General features: G+C 46.7%; 1 protein-coding gene across 3 annotated transcripts in view; it reads right to left on the reverse strand.

Moving 5' to 3' along the window:
* ASAP3 (ArfGAP with SH3 domain, ankyrin repeat and PH domain 3) overlaps positions 1 to 22,394 on the reverse strand; it is a 72,822-nt gene extending 50,428 nt beyond the window's left edge. For 2 of the 3 annotated variants that reach the window (XR_014158317.1, XM_081868751.1), the window contains exons 1-2: positions 21,654 to 22,394; positions 1,875 to 1,947 (exon numbers count right to left, since the gene is read on the reverse strand). Coding sequence is in view for 2 of the 3 variants with exons in the window: in XM_081868751.1 (XP_081724877.1) it covers positions 1,875 to 1,947; positions 21,654 to 21,779 (199 nt within the window). In the remaining variant the exon portion in view is untranslated. Of the gene's footprint in view, positions 1 to 1,874; positions 1,948 to 6,070; positions 6,122 to 21,653 lie in introns of those variants that run through there. The other variant, XM_081868752.1, reaches the window with a different exon arrangement.
* Between the last annotated feature and the right edge of the window lie 2,098 nt (positions 22,395 to 24,492).

Here is a 24,492-nt window from a genome sequence, read left to right on the forward strand (position 1 = left end):
AAATTTAAAATATATCTTAAAAGCTGTTGTAAAATTGAGGAGTGTTAAGATGTCAAGGGGTAAGAAGCAGAGAATTACAGCTGTAATTAACAAATTAAAGAAAACTTAACGAAAGGGAATTATAGATAAATTGACTAAAGGGTTGCTAAAGAATCGTAAAACAAGGATGCAGTGATGGGGTGGTATGGGGAAGTCGAAGGAAAGAAGGTGCATGAAAATAAGATTATGAAGTTATACATGTTTAAATGTTTGGTATGTTTTTGTTTTGTTTTTCGTTTGTCTTTATTATGTGTTTGGAAAATGAATAAAAATTATTATATAAAAAAAAGAGATCTATCTAGCTCCAACGGTCTTCTGCCGGTTCCCTCATTGCAAGAAGTAAAGTTACAGGGAACCAGGCAGAGGGCCGTTTCAGTAGCAACGCCCGCCCTGTGGAATGCCTTCCCATCAGATGTCAAGGAAATAACTATCTGACCTTTAGAAGACATCTGAAGGCAGCCCTGTTTAGAGAGGTTTTTAATGTTTGAGGTTTTGGTGTGTTTTAAGCATTTTGTTGAGAGTCTCTTAGAGTGGCTGGGGCAACCCAGTCAGATGGGCGGCCTATATATATCATCATCATCATCATGGGCTAGGGACCCCCTTCAACAACCTGCTGCCCTCCAGATGTTGTTGAACAACAACTCCCCATCAGCCCCAGCCAGCTTGGGGAGGATGGGAGTTGTAGTCTAGCAACATCTGGAGGGCCGCAGGTTCCAAATCCTTCACTTGTGCTGTTCTAGGGCAAGAATGCTCTGTGTAGATTTTGTTATGCCTTCGCATTCAAAGAGATCCTAATCCATAAGTCTTGTGTTGCAATTTATATATTTTGAAAGCGGATTGCACAAGACTGACATCAGCTAAACCTTGCACCAAGGCAAATTGCGTTCCTGCTGCCAGCGCAACCTCATAAAATCTCTAAATATGTTTAGCTGCGAAGGAGGCTGTCACAGAATGTTTACAAACAGCACAGCTTCTGTGGGGAAAGCAAAAGGTCAGTCTGGTGATGGGGCAGCTGGGAGAGGGCAAATCCAGATCCCAATTCATATAACCCACCAAGGAGAGTCATCTTGTAGGGTCACCAGACTTTGCGGGTGACCGACTGTGAACTAGACCAGGGTGAAATGCTAAGAAAGAGGTTAAAGGGGGTTTCTCCAAAATCCAGAAGAAGAGAAGGGCTGCAACAACTTGGTGGCGGAGCTTAAATCAGAAAACCAAGAAGCTGGAGAAGCAGGGTCTGGGAAATAGTCCAACATTAAAACTCTGTAGAAAGCCACTGTCTATTAGCATGAACAATACCGAGCGAGATGGACCAATGGTCTAACTGTGTAGGGCAGCTTCCCAAGTTCCCTGATTGTTTGAAGTACAACAGCAGGGATCATTCAGTTAGTAGCCTAAGGGTTCATTCTAATGACAGTTAAGACAGCCAGTCAAGAGGGGGGTGGTAGTGGAAGTGTCTGCCTAGCACCCAATCAGAATGGTATGATCCTTGTGCCCTGATTGGCTGCGGGAGTTCTGAGGGAGCCTTTCCTCAGTATGCACTGCTGAATATCTTTCTGCTTTGAAGGAGGCCTGTTCTAAAAGACAAAAAACAGCAACCCTGATTATTTCTCCTCTAGTTATGCACAAGTTATGCACTGCTTTTGTTCAGTTTGCCCAGTAAACTTCCTTTTCTCTCTCAACTCTGGGTTATTCAAATGATACTGCTCACACTGTACAGGGGGGTCAGATTGCACTTTGCACACACCTGGCAGCACCTACCCGTTCCCCCCAAGGTGTCCCCCCACTCTTCCCCACCCCTTGGCGGCCACACCAGCACGCAGAGAGCATTAACTTACTGAGCCCAGAAGCATGAATAGCTTTCACATATTTCCTGATCCGCTGGAGAATGGCTTGGTCTCCATCCAGGCTCTGCGAGGCAAAAGAGAGAGAGAAAAAGACACAAAGGTTTGTCAGAGTTGCTGGGCAGTGCCAAGCCGGGAGGCGGGAAGAGGGAATTGCCAGGCCACACAAAGTCTCTTTGAAGCTCCGGCCTGTGGCAGATGTGCAAGGCAGCTGCCAGGCAACCCGAATCTGGAGTGGAGAGATCCCAAGCATGGGGAGGGGGTGGGTGGGCTATGCAGAGACTGAGAGTGAAAGAGAGAAAATGCATTGACTGAACAGCGCAGAAAAGGAGGTGTGGCTTCCAGCCAGTTCCTCCCTGGCTGCAACAAGGGCATAGCTCTGTGGCAGAGAACACGTTCTGCATGCAGAAGATCACAGGCACTTCTAGTTTGAAAGGATCAAAGGTATCAAATGATGGGGAAGACCTCAGCACAAGACATTCAGGCAGCCCCTGGCGCAACTTGAAACCTGCCTAAGCACCTAGCAGGGCCTCATTTGAATGTCTGCTGCCTTCTCTTGCATTCTGTCTTGAGACTGGAATGTGGCCTGTTGAGGAGCTCAGCTCAGCAGCAGAGCAACGGTTTTGCTTGCAAAAGTCCCAGGTTCAATCCCGGCATCTCCAGGTAGGGTCTGAAAGTCTAGAGAGACGCTGCCAGCCAGTATAGAGAGCACCAGTCAAGTGTCTACACTGCAGACAAGCTAAATGGGCCAATGGTCTGACTTGGTATACAGGCGCTTCTGATGTGTCTGTGGGATGGGTTATTGATGGCTAGGAGAGGACATACTAAATGCAATTTATCTCTCCAGTCTCCTACACGTGTGAGTTAGGCAGAGTATAAAACCCCATCCTTGGCGACGAAAATTGAAGCTTTGGGACGAGGTTGTGAAGCCTTTCCATTTTTGAGCAGGTAGGTAGCCGTGTTGGTCTGCTGTAGTCAAAACAAAATAAAAAAATTCCTTCCAGTAGCACCTTACAGACCAACTCAGTTTGTTATTGGTATGAGCTTTCATGTGCATGCACACTTCTTCAGATAAGTATCTGGGTATCTGAAGAAGTGTGCATGCACACAAAAGCTCATACCAATAACAAACTTAGCTGGTCTCTAAGGTGCTACTGGAAGGATTTTTTTTTCTTTTTTGAGCAATTCCACCTAATGAAAGTTAGCTGGCTTCCTCTTGGTTTCCCTCTTAATAAAAAAACCAGGCAACAGCCCATTAAGTATAGCATCCACTTATTTAACAGTCTTGCACTAGATCACAACAAAGGCAACAGCAAAACTATGCAAGCAAGGGTGCCAACTTGAACAAAACATGGGGAGGAGGGGCAGGTAAGCACCATCCTGTGTAATTGATCACAAGATGCGGCACACACTCAGCATTTGAATGGCAATGCCCATCAAGTTTGGAGGGACCCAGCCTCCTCAAATATTTTATGGGGGGTGTGAAGGGACCTCAGCCCCTAGCAGTTGGCTCTGATGTCAAAGTCAAAACACTGCTATGTTTCAAAAGACATAGCTGATTACAAAAATGGAGCCTGCGCTCAGGGAGAGCGCAGACAGACATCCGTTTGAATCAAAGACATGGTGAGGAAGGGTGGTGCCCATCACTGCCTCCCCTCCCATGAGCCCTGCACTCCACCCCTTGATCATTTTTGTTGCCCTATCAGAATATCTACAGTATCCTTTTGGCCTAGCAGGAGGCAGGAGAATCATAGCCCTCTCTGGAATTCACAGGCATGCTGCCTGCCTCTAATCCTGGCTGGCAGCAAATAGCCATCAAGACTAGGAACCTTTAATAGCAGGAAGGGATTTCCTTTCTGGAGGCCAAATACTCCCCCCTTCAGTCATTTGTCCATGGTTACAGTATCCCTGAAGGTGCCTCTCCATCCAGGGGTATAATTTCAGGTATCGGGGAGTGAGGGGGAGAAACAGTTTGCAGTAAAATTTAAAAGGCCTGTTCGAGGAGATATTGAAGACTTAAATTGCAACACCAGAGAAACTACAGTGGGATTTAACAGCATCCATTCCAGTGACATTCTATACTGCCCAATAAAATGATAGCCAAGGTCATCTAAAGATCAGCCAATTGTATTTTTTAAAGAAAGCAAAGCGTTTTGTCCTTTTGTCGTGCATGCTATTACTTCCTAGTGCATAAGTATTTCACTGTTTAGAAACCAACCGTCAGTGGTGCAATTCAGATGTCACAATCTTTCCTGGTTTGGAGAAAATGGGAAACTATGGTTATCGGAAGACTGCTTGGTTTGTTTCACCTCACTCATGCAAAAGGAGAAGTCAAGCAGCTAAAAAGGCTGGCAGAGATCTCTGCTGAATTGTGTCCTTACAAATGCACACAGAAGGTATCTGAATCGTAGATTCATAGAAATGTAGAGTTGGAAGGGACCATGAGGGTTATCTAGTCCAACACCCTGCAATACAGGAATACTTTGCATAATGTGGGGCTTGAACCCATGACCCTGACTGATGTAAACCCATGCTCTACCGACCAAGCTATTTGCATGCATGGAGAACAGAAAGAAGGCAGCTGGGGCTGAGGCACCAAAAGCGTAAAAAGCCCCCAACAGCCAAAGAGGAGCCTCTGTGAATGTGGAAACAGGTCCATCATCTGAGCCCTCCTTTCCATCCAAAGCAACTTCCAATCCCACTTTCCTTCTGTTTGAGGGATTCAAACAAAGAATCACAATACAAAGCAGGATCCTAAAGATGCCTTTCTGCCACAGTAAAAAGGAGAGACACCAGCCTCAACATCTCTCTATTTGGCCATTTGAGGCAAAATGTCCATTACTGTTAAGTGCTCATCCACACCCAGAGGGTCACCAGAGATTGGCTGCTTTGCAAATTTGCATGAATTTTGCATTTTTATTCTTATTAATGAGCAATTGCACACCACCCCTGTAGCCGAAAAGTCTCTCAAGACCAAAAAAATAATATCAATACTAAAACAGCCCCTGCCCTCAGGCTCACAATTCAAGAGAGATATGACACACAAGGGAAAAGTAATGAGAGGGAGGAAGGAAAAGCAAGTTCTTCAAGTTACAGATGAAGCTAGTAGTGGTTCCATCTGTCTTGCTCTCCTGAAGCATTCTTTCCCTTCCACCTCTGAGATCAGGGCAGCCTCTACCGCACAGCTCTTCCCTAAGAAGGAACAACCACAAGCAGTATAAGCTAAGGAAGCTATAGCTTAAGGTCCCACTCTCTTGGGGGGCCCTAAAAAATGTAAAGGAAAAAACAACAACTGGATGTACATTTCCAAAATATAAGATAAAAAACAAATAAAACAAAACCTACAGACAGCAACAGTATTTTGTGTTGTGTAGGCTCCTATTTGTTATGTGCAAATGGATTTAGATACCTATTAGGTCCATAAATTAACATACAGCATACTGTATATTTAACGCAAAACACAGCAACAATTTGTTGCTGACAAAGGACAGCTGGACATATAAAGGGCCCCATTACCTTCAGGAGCTTAGGGCCTCATCAAACCTAAATCCGGCCCTGACCACAAGAAACCTCAATTGGCTACTGACCCTAAATCAGCAATGCCGGCACGCTGTAGCTTTTCACCTTAGCTGTATGCAGCTGGCAGAGCCATTAGGCAGGGGGAGGAGGCTGCCTCAGGTGGCAGAAGTCCCCCAGGCAGCACTCCTGCAGGCATCCTACCTACCCCACTGCCTCCTCCAGAGGCAAGAGAAGCAGTGGCACCATCTCACCCAAAACTGGTGTGATCTTCCCTGAAATTAGCGCCTCCTGGCAGTCGTAGCAGAGCGGATGGTGTTGGCGGCAGCAGCAGCCAACCTCAAGCTGCAAATGGGATGTGATGTCCTGGCTGTATAAATCAAAGCTTGGGATGTAGCAATAAACATGTTTTCCCCCTAGATATTACCACTCCAAGCCTTTGGCATGGGATGGGTATAATTAGCATGGGATTGGAATGAAAATATCAGAAAACCTGGCTTAGTCTTTCAGTGCAAGTCAGTGGACAGGGATTAAGGTTAAGACTAACAGTTTTATTACTGGCTTTAGGAGAGAGAGTTTGGTGGTTAATTTTTCTGTCAGCTCTAACTGCCAGATTTTCGTGGCAAACTGAATTTATTTCTCCCGCATCCCAAGTTGCAGGGGTCTTTGTTTACCTGCTCATCTAAGAGAGCAGCACTGCCACAAACCATCAAACAGGTTGCAGAGACAGACGGAGCAGCAAAGAGTTAACCTGAAGCCTGGCTGAGGTTCAGTCATGATAACAGTGCTGGAAAAATACTTGGAGGATGTAATCATCTGGATGGGGAGAAAGCAATTGTTTAGGGTCAAGCAAGGGATAACATTTGTTAAAATGGAATGAAGTCAGAGGAAAACCATGGAGGGGAGGGGAGCTTGGCTGGGGGAAAAGGGGTCTTCTTAAGGGAAGGGACATCATCAGCACTTGCATTAGAGCACACACAACCCAGAGGATCCCAACACAACCCGCAGCACGCATGGAAGACACCCGTAGCTCTTTCTTTAGAACCTGATGTAAACAGCTAGGATAGCTCAGTCAGTAGAGCTCTTAATCTCTGGGTGGTTTCCTTTTAACCAATCAGTATCTACTGATATCTATTTCTGTTTTTATGGATCTTTTTGTTGATTCTATCTTTAGATGTTGTACTCCACCTTGCTGTATTTTTGTGAAAGTGTGGGTTATACCTTTGCAAATAAACGAATTTGAACCTGCAACCATCAGAGGTGCTTGGATTTGCCCCCCAAGTCAGCCTCTGATTGCTCCCTGAAAACAGCATGAACCTCACAGTCAGGAATCCACCTAGGCAAGGAAGCAAGGCTCCACCAGCATCCAGAGTGTCCTTGGCAGGCCTGAGCCTGTCTCAGGAGCTGCAGGAGGGACAAACACCTACTTTGTTCCTGGAAGACCAGACGCAGGTGAGAGGCAGACTGCTTGTTGCTAATTATACGCAGTAGCACGAGATTCTCAGTTGCAGCAAACAGATTTGCTGCAACTGAGAATGTTTTTCATAAAGCTAAGAATGGGGCCACACCCTTGCATTTTGTTGCCATCTCAGAAGAAAGACTTCACTTTCCTACTTTCAAAGATCTGGAAGTTCTTGCAAGCATTCTAGCATTGTTCAGTCGAAACATTTGTAAACATGCCTATTCTCAAGCCAAGACCTATGCCCCACTCCTCCAATCAACAATGAAAGCTCACCTATCTGCTGTACAGTGTACAGGTAACTTGCAGCGTGTGCATATTCACATTTACAAACTCAGATATATAAGCTAGGCGTCATATAGCTCCTTAAACCAGTCCCCAAAATGGAATGCCTAGTTGTTATTGTTGGGGCTGACAGCTTGAAAGTCGTATTTCTCAATGTGACTTCTTGGTTCCTGAAATTCATTCTGATTGTGCAGATAAAATATAACAGATAGAATTCTGCAGGCTGTGTTGCTAGTGTGTGAAAACAGTCAAGATCCAGTGATCTCCAGGCATGCACCTCCAGATGGTGGAGATGTCAGGTGCCATCCTGGTGCCCAGGCATCTTCACTTGGTTGCAAGTGGTTGATAAAGGTAAAGGGACCCCTGACCATTAGGTCGAGTCGTGACCGACTCTGGGGTTGCGGCGCTCATCTCGCTTTATTGGCCAAGGGAGCCGGCATACAGCTTCCGGGTCATGTGGCCAGCATGACTCAGCCGCTTCTGGCAAACCAGAGCAGTGCACGGAAACGCCTTTTACCTTCCCGCCGGAGCGGTACCTATTTATCTACTTGCACTTTGACGTGCTTTCGAACTGCTAGGTTGGCAGGAGCAGGGACCGAGCAACAGGAGCTCACCCCAACACGGTGATTCGAACCGCTGACCTTCTGATCGGCAAGCCCTAGGTTCTGTGGTTTAACCCACAGCGCCACCCAGCTCCCTAAGTGGTTAATAGCCAGTTGCAAAATGTGCCTGGCTCCTGCCGAATTTTGAACACTGTCCGGAACACAACCCAAGCATAAGCTGAGAGTCGCCTGTATTCCATTCTCTTGTTCTACAGCAGGAGTCGCAATGTGGTCTCTCCATATGTTGTTGGACAACCCCCATCAGCCACAGCCAGCATGCCCAATGGTCAGGGGATGATGGGAGCTGCAGTCTAACAACATCAAGAGGACGTCACTACCGCTGCTCTCTAGCAACTTCTGTACCTTTGTTTTTTAAGGCAAGGAAGTTAGATTAGAGTGTGGGGGAACCTTTTGTGGATCCACAGCTATGGTTGGACTGCAAATACCATCATCCCTAGCTAGCAGGACCAGTGGTCAGGGGTGATGAGAGTTGTAGTCCAACAACAGCTAGAGACCCGAGTTTGAGAAACAGTGCACTAGACTATAATTCCCATTACTGTTGGTTATTCAGCATACTGGCTGGGACTGAGGGGAGTCCAACAACATTCAGAGGGTCCTAGGTTCCCCACACGTGGGTTGACTAAGTGCTAGGAAGACATCACCATCCCACAACCCACTGTTGACAATCCAACCGCAGCTCAATAACAGAGCATCTGCTTTGCAAGCAAAAGGTTCCAGGTTCAATCCTCAGCGTCTCCAAGACAGACTAGGAATGTCCCCCTCTGAAGCTGTGGAGCATCACCATCAATCAGTGTTGACAGTACTAAACTAGATGTGCCAGGGATCTGACTCCATCCAAGGTCCCTATGTCCCTAGGTCTATCAACAGTTCAAAAAGAGCCTTCCTGGTGTGCAAAATACTGTAGCATCTTACAGACCATATTCCACAATCGCCCAAAGACACTGCTTTTTATTTTACTTTCTAAGATCCCCAAGCTCATGCCAGCAGAAGCCAAGCCAGGCAGTTGTGCACGCCCCACTGGACTTGTGCAGCTGCAGTCTGAAATCTCTCAGAGATATACACCCCTCCTTGAGGATAATCAGCTCAGCCGCAGATGCAGAGATGCAAGGGGAAAATGTCTCCAGAATGAGAGAGAGGAGACAGCTCTGCACCTGTAGCTGGTGGTGACCTCACACAGCCTCCATCTGTGACTGCATTAGACCCCATCACTGACCCCACGGAGCCTCTCTGTGCAATTGTCTAATTTACACCCTGCATTCTAAAATCAGCCTTGAATTCCTTCCAAATGTGCCCTGCTAGCCAGACAGAATCTTTTGCTGGCTGTCAGAAAGAGAGTGCCTCTTTGGAAATCGCCTTTTCTTTTGCATGCTGGTTGTTAAGTAAGATCAATGAGAGCCATTCTCCACTTTGCAGAGCTGCTCAATGAAGTGGGAACTGGTTGGTACGGCAATAAAACACAGCCAACTGTTAAGGAAGCCCAGCCTGAAAAGGGCAGCTATGAAATCTAAAATTAGGAGCAGCAGAGTATAAAAAAAGATATTCAGAGTCAGGGGTGCCAAGAAGATTTTCTGAGGCCAATACACTGTCTGTGGGCCCTCTGCCCTACCTGCAAAAGAGGGCATGCATTTGCATAAATAATGCATGTACTTTGCATCATGCAAATTTGCATATTCCTTGCAAGTGGGGTGGAAGGCTCAGAATTAATTCAGGGGGTCACATGTCAAGTACTAAGATGCTTGGCAGGCAGAGTGTCAACAGGCAAGGTTTTCCCCAGAATTTTATTTCCATACTAGAAAAGGCTTAATCAGTTGAATTTCTGCCCGATTCAAGGCACAAGAGCCCCACTTTTCCTCATTGCTGACCTTAAACTGTGAAAATAACTCTAGTTTCATGAGTCGTAAAGTGCTGATCCTGGGTAGTCAACATGGTCGCTCATGGCTATCCTGGCTGCGGCTAATGAGAATTGTAGTCAAATCCTGCTGGAGGGCACTACGTTGGCTACCCCTGCTGTAGATCTTTCATCAATTCCTCTTAAGCTGGCAGTACTGTACTACATTCAGTGAAAGACCAGGCACAGTTATTTCAGATGGTAGGTAGGGGGGCAAAAGATTTTCAGATTTACAACCACTAAGGTTCAGATCCCTGTGCTTAGACTGATTCCAGATTAAAAGTGAGCAGTGTATTCTAAGGATTGCAGCCATTATTTATACATCATAACAAGTACAGCAATGTTATCAACAGCTAAGAACAGCCACCCATCTCTCTCTCAATAACAAGGATTTCAATCCTTTGCATAAAATATACACATTTAAATGTTCATACTAGCAGGAACAACCCACCCTGAAGTATCCACAATGGGGGGGGGCAATTAATCACCCCCTCACCAGTTACTGCTGCAATCTACTTAACAGCCTAAAACTATCTTTCACTCCCTACCTTTGCTTTAGGATGGACTCACTACTGCCCAGGATAGAGTTACAGTAAAATCCTGGATTTCTCAATTATTTTCATAGACTGGAGGCCAAGGTTGATGTCCTACACACACACACACACACACACACACACACACACTTGTTTGCTTTTGCAAGCGTTTTGAAGAATTTTGTCACAAGGCTCAATTAGCTCTCCATTTCAGTGTCTGAAGTTTGCCCAGACATGTCTGTACAGTGTCCCTCCTCCCCTTCACCTCTTCCTCCATGATGAGACTTTCTCTCCTGAAAACAACATTTCAATCCAGCCTATGCAGACCCAGACTGGGGTGGATAGAGGTGAAGGAGAGTTTCTGGCCTTGGCCCAGGAAGGAAACCAACTTTTGAAATCCATTCTTGTAGCATGGGGCAATATCCACTAGCTTATTTTTGCTTTGTCTTTTCTAAACTGTTAGCCAATACTGAGGAAATGTCACTGCAAGGCAATTTCTCTAGAAGCAGTACACTCCAAATGTTGCTGGACTACAATACCCATAGTCCTTGACCACTGGCCTTGCTGCCCAGGGCTGATGGGAGTTGTAGTCCAACAACATCTGAAGGACACCATGTTGGCAACTTCTCTGAGGTATACTGTTTTATCCCCTGTTCAGTGAAGGTTTCCCTTGTTTTACTCATAAGAGGAGCCTGTTGGTTTCTATTTCCCTCACTGAGCAGCAACTGCAGTCATGGGACATTGTTTTGCATTCCACAGTCAGAGTTACTGTTGGGTTCCCATGGGAATGGGAGACTGGATGTGACGTTCACTGGTTTCCTGTTTTTCACTGGTTCTCTCGGTGTTCTTTGTTTCCGAGAGGGGTTGCTTCTCTGCTCTCACAGAGGCAAGATGCATGTTTGTATTCTCTCAGCATAGAAGTGTAAATAAAAATTAAGAATGTAGCACATACTGCTTATCCTTCTGCTGTGTGACGACGCTCTGCTTGGGCTCAAGAAAAGACGAGCCTGTATCAGCTTCAGATGGGCCGAAGCTGGTCAAAATCTCACATTTTTGGTTATGGGCCCAGAAAAACGGAATCGGACTGAACACAAAGAAACAGAGGATCGGAATGCCAGCAGAGGCAGAGGGACGGATCAGACGTTATCTGCGCGTCAAGAAGATTGATGAGAGGTATATGCTCCTGCTCCGGGCAAGAAATACAGCTTCTTTTGCCCCTCCTCTTTGACATGAAAGATCACAGAGCCCTCCCGGATCAGAGGTCAAAGACCCATCAAGCACAGCATCCTGTTCTTGCAGTGACCAACCTGCTGCCCATGAGAACGCCGCAAGCAGAATCTGAACACCACAGCAACTCCAGCCAGCTACTGGTATTCAGAGGCATGCTGCCTCCAACAGGGAAGGGAGAGCATGGCCATTCTGGCTGGTAGCTACTGATATTCTTCCCCTCCATTAAAGCCATCCAAGTTGGTGGCCATGACTACCTCTTGATGCCATATCACTCCTTGTTCTTTGAAATCTGCATCAGTCTGGAAACATTTTGGGGGTGTTCCAATAGCAATAACATGAACTGGAAGACTCCCTGAGCAAGTGCATACATAGGGAATGCTACAGGGAATCTGGAGAACAGATTTTTTTGAGAACCACTGTAACAAGAGTAGTGCCGGGTGTCACGTGAGGTTTGTTCCTTCCACATTTCAGTTTGTAAAGGTTGCCGCGGCAAGTACTGCAAATCCTCAAAGGAGATCAACCCCTTAGGAAGTGGGGAGCTGAACCAGGGGGTGGGAGAGAGAAGCCATCTTGTCACAGCTCAGGCCATCAGCTTGAAATTGCGTCAGACCCTCAACCTTGGGGTGCTCCCTGGCTCGCCATTCTGACAGGAATGCCAACCTCCCCTCCTGCCTCCGATGTTCTGATGGCCTGTTCTGAAATGTTCTGATGTTCTGAAATGTTGTCCAATGTTCAATGTTCTGAAATGTTGTCCAAACATCTTTAGAACAAGCCTGATGCAGATTCTGTTCTTTTAACCACCTCCAACTCCAGTTTTGAATCAGGGTTGTTTTTTTGCTGCTGCATTGCTTTTGTTATACGGCAATTATAAATGCTTGGGTTTTTATTATTATTATTATTAGCTCCAGTTTGATTCTACTGTTGTAATTTGATGAGAACCTATGCTGAAAGGCAACCTCTATTTTGAGTGGGTGGAATGAGCAGGGCAGATATAATTTACTATAAATAAGGCACAGCCCTGGCTATTCAGAATCATAAGACAGCATCATAGCAGGGAGGGACGAAGAGAGAAACTCTGATCAGGTGCATTTGCAGTTCTTCTCTCTGACCTGCTGGCTGCAGTCCATGAGCTCAACCTTCACTGAATTCAGTCCTAGCATCCTCAACCACTTCACTCACTTCCGGTGGAGGGTGGGGAACCTTTTTAGACCAACAGGCCAGATCCCCATCCCTGTGGGCCAACTTTGACAAGTGAGTGTCGTTATGACTTCAGATGATTGACATACATTTTTACCCCTCTGCAAACCTTGCATAATGATATCCTCTCTTGTTCCTCAGTGTCCCAAATTTGGCTACAATCCAATTGGCACTCAGCGCCTGAGTTTGCTATACAGAGGAAATGACGTCTCCCAAACACATGCATGTAGGCCAATGGCACTTTGCTTAACTACAGGAAATAACTGCAAGCTGTGGCTTCTAGGATTCTTGTCTAACCGGTTAAAATGGAGATTTAGGGCAACCTATAGGTCATGCATAGCTCTGGACATAACTATGCAGAAGCAGAGCTCATTTGCTTAATGCAGGGCACATGCACACAAGCCAACCACAGGCCAAAAGAGCCGAGGAAGCAGTGGTATAAAAGCAAGCACAATTCACTATATACTTCTAGAGGCAAAACTTTCAGGGGCAAAACAGTTCCCCCAAGTCAAATGGATTCTCCCAGATGGGGTGCCAGAGTAGCATCACTAAGCTCCCAGCAAATCTAAACTTAAAAAATACAGCACTGTACAACCAATGGAAGGTGTAGCTCTTTTGTTTCCAGCACCTGACCTGGAAACTATAGGAGGTCATGAGGCCAAGACAGAATTCCAAGCATGATCTCTAGAAGTAGGTCAGCATGAGCTCATGGGAAGAGTAGATCTGGAAGAATTACAAAGCTTTGTCTGGGAATGAAATTGCAGGGTGTCTGTGACTTCTTAACCTGTTTCTAGCTCTGTACAAATGAAGAAGAAGCTGCCTACTCTAGAGGGGACTGTTGTGAAGTGTGGAGAAAGTGAAAAGGGTTTCTCTCTCCCCACACCCCATAATACTAGAACCAGGAGCCATCCTATGAAGCTGAATGTTGGAAGATTCAGGACAGAAAAGCAAACTTCCCCCCCCCCCCATAATGAAGCTACAGTACTCACTCCCACATGAGGGATGCAGGTGGCGCTGTGGGTTAAACCACAGAGCCTAGGACTTGCTGACCAGAAGGTCGGCGGTTTGAATCCCTGCAACGGGGTGAGCTACCATTGCTCGGTCCCTGCTCCTGCCAACCTAGCAGTTCGAAAGCATGTCAAAGTGCAAGTAGAAAAATAGGTACCGCTCTGTCAGGAAGGAAAACGTTGTTTCCGTGCACTGCTCTGGTTCACCAGAAGTGGCTTAGTCATGCTGGCCACATGACCCGGAAGCTGTACGCCGGCTCCCTCGGCCAATAAAGCGAGATGAGTGCCACAACCCCAGAGTCAGTAACAACTGGACCTAATAGTCAGGGTTCCCTTTATCTTTACTCACTCCCACAGGAGACAGCAAAAGCCACTAACTTGGATGGCTTTAAATGAGGATTAGGCAAATTCTTGGAGAATGAAGCTACCAATGGCTACCAGACTCAGTGGCTAGGGGCTTACGCCCACCGTTGGAGGCAGCATGCCTCTGAATGATGGTTGCTGGGAATCCCAAGAGGAAAGACTGCTATTGTGTCCAGGTCTTCCTTGGAGGCTAGCTGACCACAGGGAGAACAGGATGTAGGACTAGATGAGGCTGATCCAGCAGGGCTTTTCTTCGGCTCTCATGAGGTCAGACAGTTTAATTACAAAGCATTTCTGGTGAACCACAGGTGCAATGCAATAGCCTCTCCAAATGTGTGCCAACACCATACCGAAGAGAGGCACTGTACTCTAATAGTGTTAGAACCGCCTTGGGAAGGCTGCCACCACAATGTGCATCTTGCAGAGTTCTTGGGCCACAACGTATCTGTTGGAACGTATCTATTCAGGAACATCCTATTGCTTCATTTCCACCCTGAATAGTGCCAGATCACAGTAGCAAGCAGTTGTTGTTGTTGTTGTTGTTGTTGTTGTTGTTGTTTTTAAGGCAACGGCCCACTCGAAGAAAAAAGCTGCAACAAAATATCAAGGGCTCTATATTACGGATGGCCATTTGGACATGGCTTCTATTTTTACGGGCGATGCTAATGTTGGAAGGAGTTCAACCGATACTTTGGCTGCATTAGCAAAAGTGTCACAGGAACGACCAGCAATACAACCGACAGCAGCCTCCTGCTATTCTGCACAAATGACATGACAGACAGCAGTGTAACATAGCAAGTTTCCATCTAGTCAACAGGAAAGGTTGTGCCCAGTGGCATCCTGGTCAGAAGGCAGCAGACGGGAGGGGCGGGTTCAAATCCCCACTCAGCCACTATGAAGTTAACCTGGCTCAGTTGGTTAGAGCATGGTGCTGATAATGCCAAGGTTGCAGGTTTGATCCCCGTATGGGACAACTGCATATTCCTGTATTACAGGGGGTTGGACTAGATGATCCTCAGAACTGTAGAGTTGGAAGGAACCCTATGATTCTAGGACCTTGAGTCATCACTCTCCCACCTCATGGGCACAGCCTATCTTGCAAGGTTGCTGCAAGGATAAAATGAGGAAGATCAGCCCCATGTAGCAAAATAAAAATGTAATGAAGAGAGAAGCACTTTTAAAGTTTTACCTCCAGATTTTTCTGAACCTCACAGAGTTCAGGCCACAAATGTATTTGAAGGGTGTATTGATCAAGTTGGTCTGCCCCACAAAGCGCCTTCTGTTTAAAACAAGTATAAAGTGAAAGGACCCCTTACAGTTAAGTCCAGTCGCAGACGACTCTGGGGTTGCAGCACTCATCTTGCTTTACAGGCCGAGGGAGCAGGTGTTTGTCCGCAGACAGTTTTTCCGGATCATGTGGCCAGAATGACCAAGCCACTTCTGGCGCAACGGAACACAAACCAGAGCAGCGCATGGAAACGCCGTTTACCTTCCCACCGGAGCAGTACCTATTTATCTACTTGCACTTTTTGGAGTGCTTTCAAACTGCTAGGTTGGCAGGAGCTGGGACTGAGCAATGGGAGCTCATCCCATCGTGGGGATTCAAACTGCCGACCTTCTGAACGGCAAGCCCAAGAGGCTCAGTGGTTTAGACCACACACCCAACTATTTCCCACCAATATTCAATACAGCTTACCGAAAAGACACAGGGAAAAGTAACAAAATCCAAACCAACTAAAATTCATCCAACCGCACAATCCAAGTAGGAAAAATTGAAGCACGGAGATGTCATCCATAGAATGTTTTCGAACAAGGGTGGAAAGTCTGTGGCCCTAGACATTATTATTGCCATCACGATCACTTTATTAATCACCTTCTACACTATTGTTTCAATGCGATATGCAATAAAAGAAGCAAAAAACCCAGTGAGAAACACCCCAAGCAGCTGATACATTTAAAGAAAAACTAAAACAACTGGAAAAGCCTGCTGGACCAAAAATGTCCTCATTTTTTTTCAACAAGATGCAGATAGTGGGCAGCTGTCATATCTCAGCTGGATTGCAATTCCACAGAACAGGAGCAGCCACACTAAAAGTCTTGCTCTGAGTTACTGCAGGACAAGCTTTTGATATCTGTGGAACTTGCAGGAGAAACCACAAGGTTTTACTGGGTGTATAAGGGATAAGGTGGCCTGTAACCTGGTCCTGAGCTGAACAGGACCTTATATGTTAGTAACAACACCTCGAATTTGCCCCATAGCAGATCGGCAGCCAGTGCAAATCCTGAAAACAATGTGTATATGCTGCCCATAGTTTGTCCCCACAAGCAACCTAGCAGCCATGTTCTGTACCAGCTTCTGCTTCCAGGCCAACCCCCAAGGTACACACACACAGAGGGCATTGCAGTAATCCAGCCATGAGGGTACCAGTGCATGGGCAGCTGTGGTCAAGCTATCCTGATGATGATGGACTCTACCTTACACCGGTCCCAGGCAGCCAGTTGTCCATCTCATGCAGTCTCTTATGTTGCCATTTAAAGCCCTGAATTGGCTGAGGGCCCAAGTATCTTAGATAAGGCCTTCTCTCCTATCAACCTGACCCTGTCGTAAGATCAGTGGAAGAGACTCTCCTGGTGATTTCTGCATTGACTGAGGTGCATATTGCAGGGATCCATGGGATAGCCTTTTTGGTGTTGAAATGGCTTCCCCACTGATGTGTGCCACACAGCAACTCTGTATTATTTCAGGCACCAAATTAAAAGGCCACCTATTTCACTGAGCTTTTATCAGATGATGGGATTGTGTCATTCTAAAGGTGTTTTTAAACTATGCTATTTACAGAATTTAGGAGAATGGTTTTTGTTCATTATGTATTCTAATCCATTTCTATATTACCTTATTTCTTTGTAAACTGCCCATGACCAATTGGGTGTAGGGCAGTACAGAAATGTCTTATTAAAAATAAATACAAATAGATTTCTGCTCATTTTGAAAAATGCTTTGAGAGCCTTATAGGCATATATATATGAGTCTGAAAGCTACTGGAGTGTGGAAACACACACCTAAGCCAGGACAACATGCAAGTGCCCTTTGACCACCAGCTGTGTAGCTTGGCATTTGATAAGAGGCGACAAAGAAGCAGATCACGGGTGAGGTGTAGGGAATCCAATGTGCATGAATCAGATATGCCAGGCAGCCAGGTAGCAAATGATCCTCAAAGGCACACAACCCAACAGCATGATGATGATGATTTTGCATTGCTAACGTTGTTTATATTACTAATATCCTTTATATTCTGCTTCCCGATGACCCCAAAAATTAGCCCATGGAGCTATTTCCAATCATAAAGCAACAACTATTTCAAACTGGAGAGGGATTCAAGATCCATTTCAAGCACACTCCTTGAACATAAGAGCAGCCTGTGGGATCAGGCCAATGATCCATCTAGTCCAGTATCCTCTTCTCAAAGCAGCCAAGCAGGTGTCTGTGCAAAGACCCAAACACAAGAGCACTCTCCCCTGCAGTGGTTTGCAGCAGCTGGAATTCAGAAGCATTACTGCCTTAGCAACAAGGCAGGATGTACATTTATAAAATTATATACAGGGTGGGTAATGTGAGACCTTCCCTAGATGTGGCTGGACTACAGCTCCCATCACTGACCATTGGCAATGCTGGCTGGGGCTGATGGGAGTTGGAGTTCAACAGCATCTGGAAGACCACGGCTTCCCAACCCTCAAATATAGTTGATTCCTGAGAACTGCCCCTATGGTTAGGGGTGGGGAGTCATCACATACATGCGTCAGCTTGACTCCATCTCTGGGGGACACTCAGGGAGAACTATGCAGGTGCAAGATTGGCCACATGAAGAAGCAATTTTGAAAGAAAATTAAGATTACAGCCAAAGAGGCCAAGAAAGTCTAAGCAACTTTTTGTTTCTTTTGGACCAAAGTGTATGCATGCAAGCTTTCCCATTTCCCAGAACTCATCAGATACTTTTCGTGGTGCTGCACTAGAAAAGGCACTGTATGGCACAGCAGCATAATGGAAGAGACTTTTGGAACAGAAGAGGTCTCCAGCCCAAGTTCAGCACTGCAATGTCTCCATTATGTAGAGTTCTCAGAGCTGCCTCAGGGATTGTAAAGAATTCAGAAAGTGAGCAGGTATCTGTAATGTCAGATTGAGGAATTGCAATGGAATTCTCATTGTTCCCCAAGACTGCAGTTCTCAGGGTTTGGAAATCAAAGCACTTTTACAAGACAAATTAACAAATCTGCCTTTTAATCCAGAGTGCATTACTCAGTGTGGAAGGCAGCAATTTTGACAAAAAGATAATTCACATTATCATCCAAGATTACACTCCTTGTGGTTTCTTGGAAAGGGTGTGGGGATAGAAATCAAAGCATTCTTTAACAAGCGAGATTAAGAAATATCATTTTTAATAAAGAGTGTGTGACTCAGTGTGGAAGGCATCAATTCTGGCTGAAGGATGTTTCACTTCCAACATTGTAAGAAAAGCATCGTTTGTGGAAACGGCCTCTAACCATGTTCTTTAGAAAGACTTCTGTGAATGAGTGTGTGTTTAAAAAAAACAAAACTAAAGCATACTGGGCTGTATCCAGATAAGTCAAATTCAGAGGAGTCCCACTGAATTTAATGGATTTAGGTTAGCCACTAACTTGCCCTTCAATTTTAAATAGATATAGTCTGAATATGACAACCCACTTTTTGAATTTCCTGCTTTTCGACTGCAAATATAAAACATATGTTGGGGTTGCTAGCCTATTTCAAAACTGATTCTTCTTATTTCTGGCCTACCTCAACATTCATCTCTGCAAACAACCTGGAATAAGCATGGATCAGAGGAACTTTTTACTGGCATTGGTCAAACACACAGAGTTTGAGGGCTGCAGAAATAACCTTAGGCTACCATCAGAAAAAGACAGGAGTGCCTAGCGTGCTCTGGTCCATGGGGTCACTAAACGACTAAACAATAACAACCATCAGAAATCTACTTATCTCACACTGATAACAGGGCATTTCTATAGCTATCAGATAGTAGCCACAATGGCTATGTTTGACCACCATCAAAGATGGTATGCCTCTGGATACCATTTGCTGGAAAATCTAGGGCATGGGTAGGCAAACTAAGGCCTGGGGGCCGGTTTCGGCCCAATCACCTTCTAAATCCAGCCCACGGACGGTCTGGGAATCAGTGTGGTTTTCCATGAGTAGAATGTGTCCTTTTACTTAAAATGCATCTCTGGGTTATTTGTGGGGCACAGGAATACGTTCATTCCCCCCCCTCAAAATATAGTCTGGCCCCCCACAAGGTCTGAGGGACAGTGAAAAAGTTTGCTGACCCCTAATCTGGTTGGCCATAGTGAGGATGCTGAACTAGATGTTTCACCAGTCTGATCCAGCAGCCAGGCTCCTCTTATTCTCCTATGTTTTAGCTAGACTGGGACTTGACAGCCCTTCCAATGGAGGGTGCCTTCAAACAAAAAACTGTCTTCTGTAAAACAGGTTACGTAGTTGCCTTAATGATAAGCCTTCAGAAAATGGTATTCATCTCTTGTCCCCATTCCCAGGAATTCTCTCCTGGTTCACAATATTGAAACAGGTGAAGTAATCATTCCAAATGCATGCATCTTAGCATCTTGGTAAAGAGTCACTTGGAAATCTCACAGTCCCCCTCCCAGAACAAACATCTGGATGGAGCACATCCCAGAGAGACATCTGGATGGAGCACAACTATGATATCATGTCAAATGCAGATGGAGTATTGATCCAAGTGGAGAAGAGGCTCAACAAACAAAAGTTTGTTTAGTGGGGTCACAGCAAACAAGAAAAAGTACAGGGCTACGTAGCCTGAGCACCTACAAAGCAGCTTGGCTTGGGAAGAGTGGCCTCCTGAATGCTGACCGTGCACTCACAGAATCTCGTCTTACATTCTGAACAGAAGAAGAACTTGCATGTCCGGGAGTGATAATTACAAGGAGGGTAAATATGGATTCTGAATCTGTCAAGTACTAAGTAGGGCAAGTGGGCCTGATTTGGACAAAGCCCAGCCGAAACCAAACCTACTTGTGGGGATCTCAGCTTGGGCCAAATCAAGACAGCTGTGGCCAGACTGAGTCGTCCAGAGTGAACTGGGACTGTCAGGGGGCAGGGCATGAGGTGAGAAGGCTGCAAGGCGTCTGCTTCCCTGAACGCTCTCCACGGGGATTCAGAATTTAATCCTCCTCCACTCACCTGCTTGGTGAGTGGCAGATTCAATCTTGCAGGCTGCAGGGTGCTCTTCTGCAAGTGCTTTAAAAAGGGACCACAAGGCTCATCTAGCCCAACCCAACCCCCTGTAATGCAGGAATCTTTTGCCCAACATGGGGCTCAAACTCATGACCTTGAGATTAAGAGTCTCATGCTCTATCAACAGGAATGGCACTTGCGAAGAAGCAGCCTGCAGTGTTGACCTCCTCCTGTTCCTGGAGGGGAGGGGGTTGGCACAGCATCTCCTCCTGCACCTCTCCTAACCATATGATTATTTGGGGTTTTAAAAACCCCTAATGGAACGCTAGCCTTGCACCCACACTTAACTGGAGCTGTATTTGGGCTGCATCAGGTGTCCCTCAGGTTGGCGCAAATCAGGGGCAACTTTGGCTCTACAGATGTTCCCTTTGCCACACTTCGTGAGCACCTGCCTCAGAACTCAAGAGCTTTCAGGCAGAAAATTTACAGTACTTTTGATTTCAGGACTGGCCCCCTACCATAAGACAAAGGTGGGTGGTTGCCTCAGATGACAGTTGCTGAGGGGCGGGCGGCAGCAGTCCCCATGGCCACCCCCCTTCTCTTGGAGGACAGAGCTGAGAAGACATTGGAGCCACTTCAGTGGCGTAGCGTGGGGGGTGCAGGGGGGGCCGGCCGTACCGGGCGCAACATCTGGGGGGGGCGCTCGCCGCCTCCGGAGTCGCCAAAGAGCCTCGGGCGCAGGCTGTAGCAGAGCTCCATGGCAGCAGCCCAGGCAGCAGCAAGAAGAAGCTGGCAGCGGCGGCAGGTTAGGGGTGCAAATTACTTGCCTTGCCCCGGGTTAGGGGGCGCAAATTACTTGCCTTGCCCCGGGTTAGGGGGCGCAAATTACTTGCCTTGCCTTGGGTGCTGACAACCCACGCTATGCCGCTGAGCCACTTAGCTAAGTCTACAATGCCAGGTAGCAGCACTCTTAGTTTCTGGCTAGGGCATTTCTGATCCGTCCTGGAGCCTGATGGACCCTGGGACCCTCTGCGCACAAAGACTGACGCTCCCCTGCCGAGTTTGGGCCCTTCCCCAACTGAAGGAAGCCGTAAAATTTAGAGAAAGTGGCGAGAGCTAGGAACGCGGAACTAAACCTGTTTCTGCCTTCCGCATCATCACCTGCAAGCAAGCCCCACTGAGCACTAGGGCGGCTTGTTTCTTAGTAAATACGTTAAGGCTCAGGTGCGCGCCGCGCCGAGGAGACAACCGCGCCCACTTTTACGCGCAAGAAAGGCGCGATTTATTTTTTTTTTTTTAGTTGGGGGGGGGGCGTGTAGGGAAACCATCTCGGTTCTCCAGCCTTTTCCCCCCAACGAAAGAGCCTTTCCTCGTCGTCGTCGTCCGTCCCCCCCATACAAGCCCCACTTCCTCCGGCGCCCCTCTCACCTCTTCCAGCGCCACCACGGCCCCCCGGCACTTCTGCAATTTGGAGGCGAAGCTGGAAGCCGCCGGCGAGCTGAGATCCTCCGAAGTCACGGCCACGAACTCGGAGACGCTGATCTGCTCCGGCATGTTGCTGCGAGAGGCGTTACCTTGGAGATCGGGGCGCAGTTGCAGCCGGGGAGAAGAAGGGAGGGAGATGGGGTTGTGGGGGAGAAAGTCATCCAAAAGTAAGGAAGAGGCGGCGAGGGAAAGGGAGCCTTGGAAGGAAGGAGGAAGAAGTTAAGAGTGACAGGAGAGCGAAGCGAAACCGCGGAGAAGTGGAGAGAAAAGGGGGGGGGGGCAGAAGCGTGGCCAAATCCGTCTTTTCCAGCCCTTTCTGGTCAATTTCGTATCACATCCCCGAGGTTTGGCTTCTCTCTCTAGTGCGTAAATGACGAGCGGCGCCTCTTCTCCGACCTCTTGTAAGTTTCTTTCCCTCCCTCGGTGCCTGGCTGGTTGGAACCGAGGCTTTCATGGCAGTCACGTGGGGATATTGTTACGCCGCCGCTGCCTGCGAGCCTGCAAGCGCGGATTTTTGGCCCGGAGCCTGTTAAAGACAAAGTGCACCCAGTTGCCCTTGTTCCCTTTCTCCCCAAGCCGCGGAGATCCTCCTCTCTGGAAAAACGAGCAGCCTATCAACGCAGAGCTAAGGCGGCGCGCCTGATCCAGCACGTTTTTTACGCACACCTAAGTCCCCGTCGAGTTTATAATGGGGCTTACTCCCGAGTCAGTTTGCAAAGGCGCAGCTTTCTCGCAGTTGCAGCCCTAGCGATCGGGGCTTTACTCTCCAAGAGAGCTCAGGGCTGGAGCGTTTATGCTGTTGTTTTGGTTGTTCTCCAGTTTTACATACGCTCTCAGAGCTGCTCAGCGTTTCAAAGAGCCAGAAGGAACATGTTGAAGTTTTGCCGCGCGATTCTGTTCAGGAAAAGGCGCCCCATTTTATGTACAGTTTACCCCTCGCAGAGTTCCGATTCCCCCGCAACCCTTAACAAACTACAGTGCCCAGAATTCTTTGAAGGCGCGGCATGTGCTTTGAATGTGCTTTAAAAGGGATAGTGCGCACACAGGTAAAGCCAGGTCTCCTGCACAGAATATTTACAGCTTCTGAAATCTGGAGCCCCTGCTGCTCATTTAAGAACTTCATAGGGAAGGAGAAACACACACACTTAAGAGGTGTGGCTTATTCCAGCGCTGCAAAGCTCTTGTCTTCTTTTAAACTTTTGATCATCTCACTGCCCATTGCTGAACACTCTAGGCCAGACTTTGGCAACCTGGTGCCCTCCAGCTGCTTTGGACTACAACTCCCATCAGCCCCAGCCAGCATGTGCTGATGGGAATTGTAGTCCAAAGCAGTTGGAGGGCACCAATTTGGCAAGTGCTGCTTTAGGCAGTGTCTGTACTCCCCACACCTGTCCTCTTCTTCACAAACAAGTCCAAATATATATATATGTTAATATATTTAAACAGTGTAAAAGAGAAAGATTAATATCATCTCCCAATTTCCTTCCAGCCTGCTGATACCACCAAATGCTGTGTGAATCAGTTTGCTATGTCTATAATGTACAAAATATATATAGGTGCAGGCCATAGGAACCCTGTTCATGCTTAACTGGGAAGAAGCTCAACTGAGCGCAGGCACATTTATATTGGAGAAAACATACATAGCTGTCAACCTTCATGGATAACTGTACCTACCTGCCTGTAGGTTAAGAGCCTGAACAAACATGAGAGTAAAGCCCTCTCCTCTCAGTTCAAAGGGGCCCTGTTTCAGGACAGCGAACATAGCATTACAGCCTTCATTACCACAGTAGCAAATACAAAAGAACAAGTTTTCCATTCATTCTGTTATTATTTTTACTAATTAATTAATTAATTAAGTACCCACACTAATGCCCCAGAGCAGGTTACAGCAGCTAAAACACTATGCTGAAAACAGTTGGAAACAACTGTTGGGTCCTAAAAATGGGTGGGTCCTAAAGAATATACATCTCAAGTGCCAAAAGAGGTGTTTCTTTAGCCTTTGCCCCAAGCTGTATAATGAAGATCCCTAACACACCTCAGTGGGGAGGGAGTTCCACAACTCTGGGGCTGCCACTGAGAAGGCCCTCTCCCAGGCCAACAGCTTCTGAGAGTGGTATAACAAACAATACATCCTCTTCTGCCAATCTTAATTCCTGAGAAGGTCTGTAGGGAAGGAGGCAATCTTTCAGGTGTTGGGAGCCTGAGAAGTTTGTAGCTTTAAACTAATGTGAGCTCCTTGACTTGAGCCCAGAAACAGATGGGGAACTCGTGCAATCCATTTAGAACACTGCCTTTCAGTGTCAAAAACATTCCCAGCTTACAGCTGCCACCATTTGCACACTGGTGGTCCTGGAATCTTTTAGTGAAGGGCAGTTCAGAAATACCTCAGATAAATAAAAACCTAGAGCAAAACAGTAACAATACAAACTGCAGCAATTGAAAACAATGCCATCACGTATTTGTAGCCCAGAATCCCTCAGCCTTGTGCCTTCCAGATGTTTTGAACTACAACTCCCATCAGCCCCAGTCATCATGGCCAATGCTCAGGGATGATGGGACCTGTAGTCTAGCAAATCTCCCATACTATGCTCCAGACAATAAAGTTCCAGGGGACTTACTTTTGAGTAAGCATGCATAAGAGGATTTAGCTGCACAGAGTTCTTTCTACCACGTGCAGATACTCTGAGGACAATGTATGGTGAAGTTGATTTGGTGCCCCCACCCCACATATTGCATCTGTAGACTCAGTATCAGCCAGCCTCTGCTTCCGGCTACAACTAAA

This window comes from Podarcis erhardii, assembly GCF_964252035.2.
Source record: "Podarcis erhardii genome assembly, chromosome: 7".
NCBI lineage: Eukaryota > Metazoa > Chordata > Lepidosauria > Squamata > Lacertidae > Podarcis > Podarcis erhardii.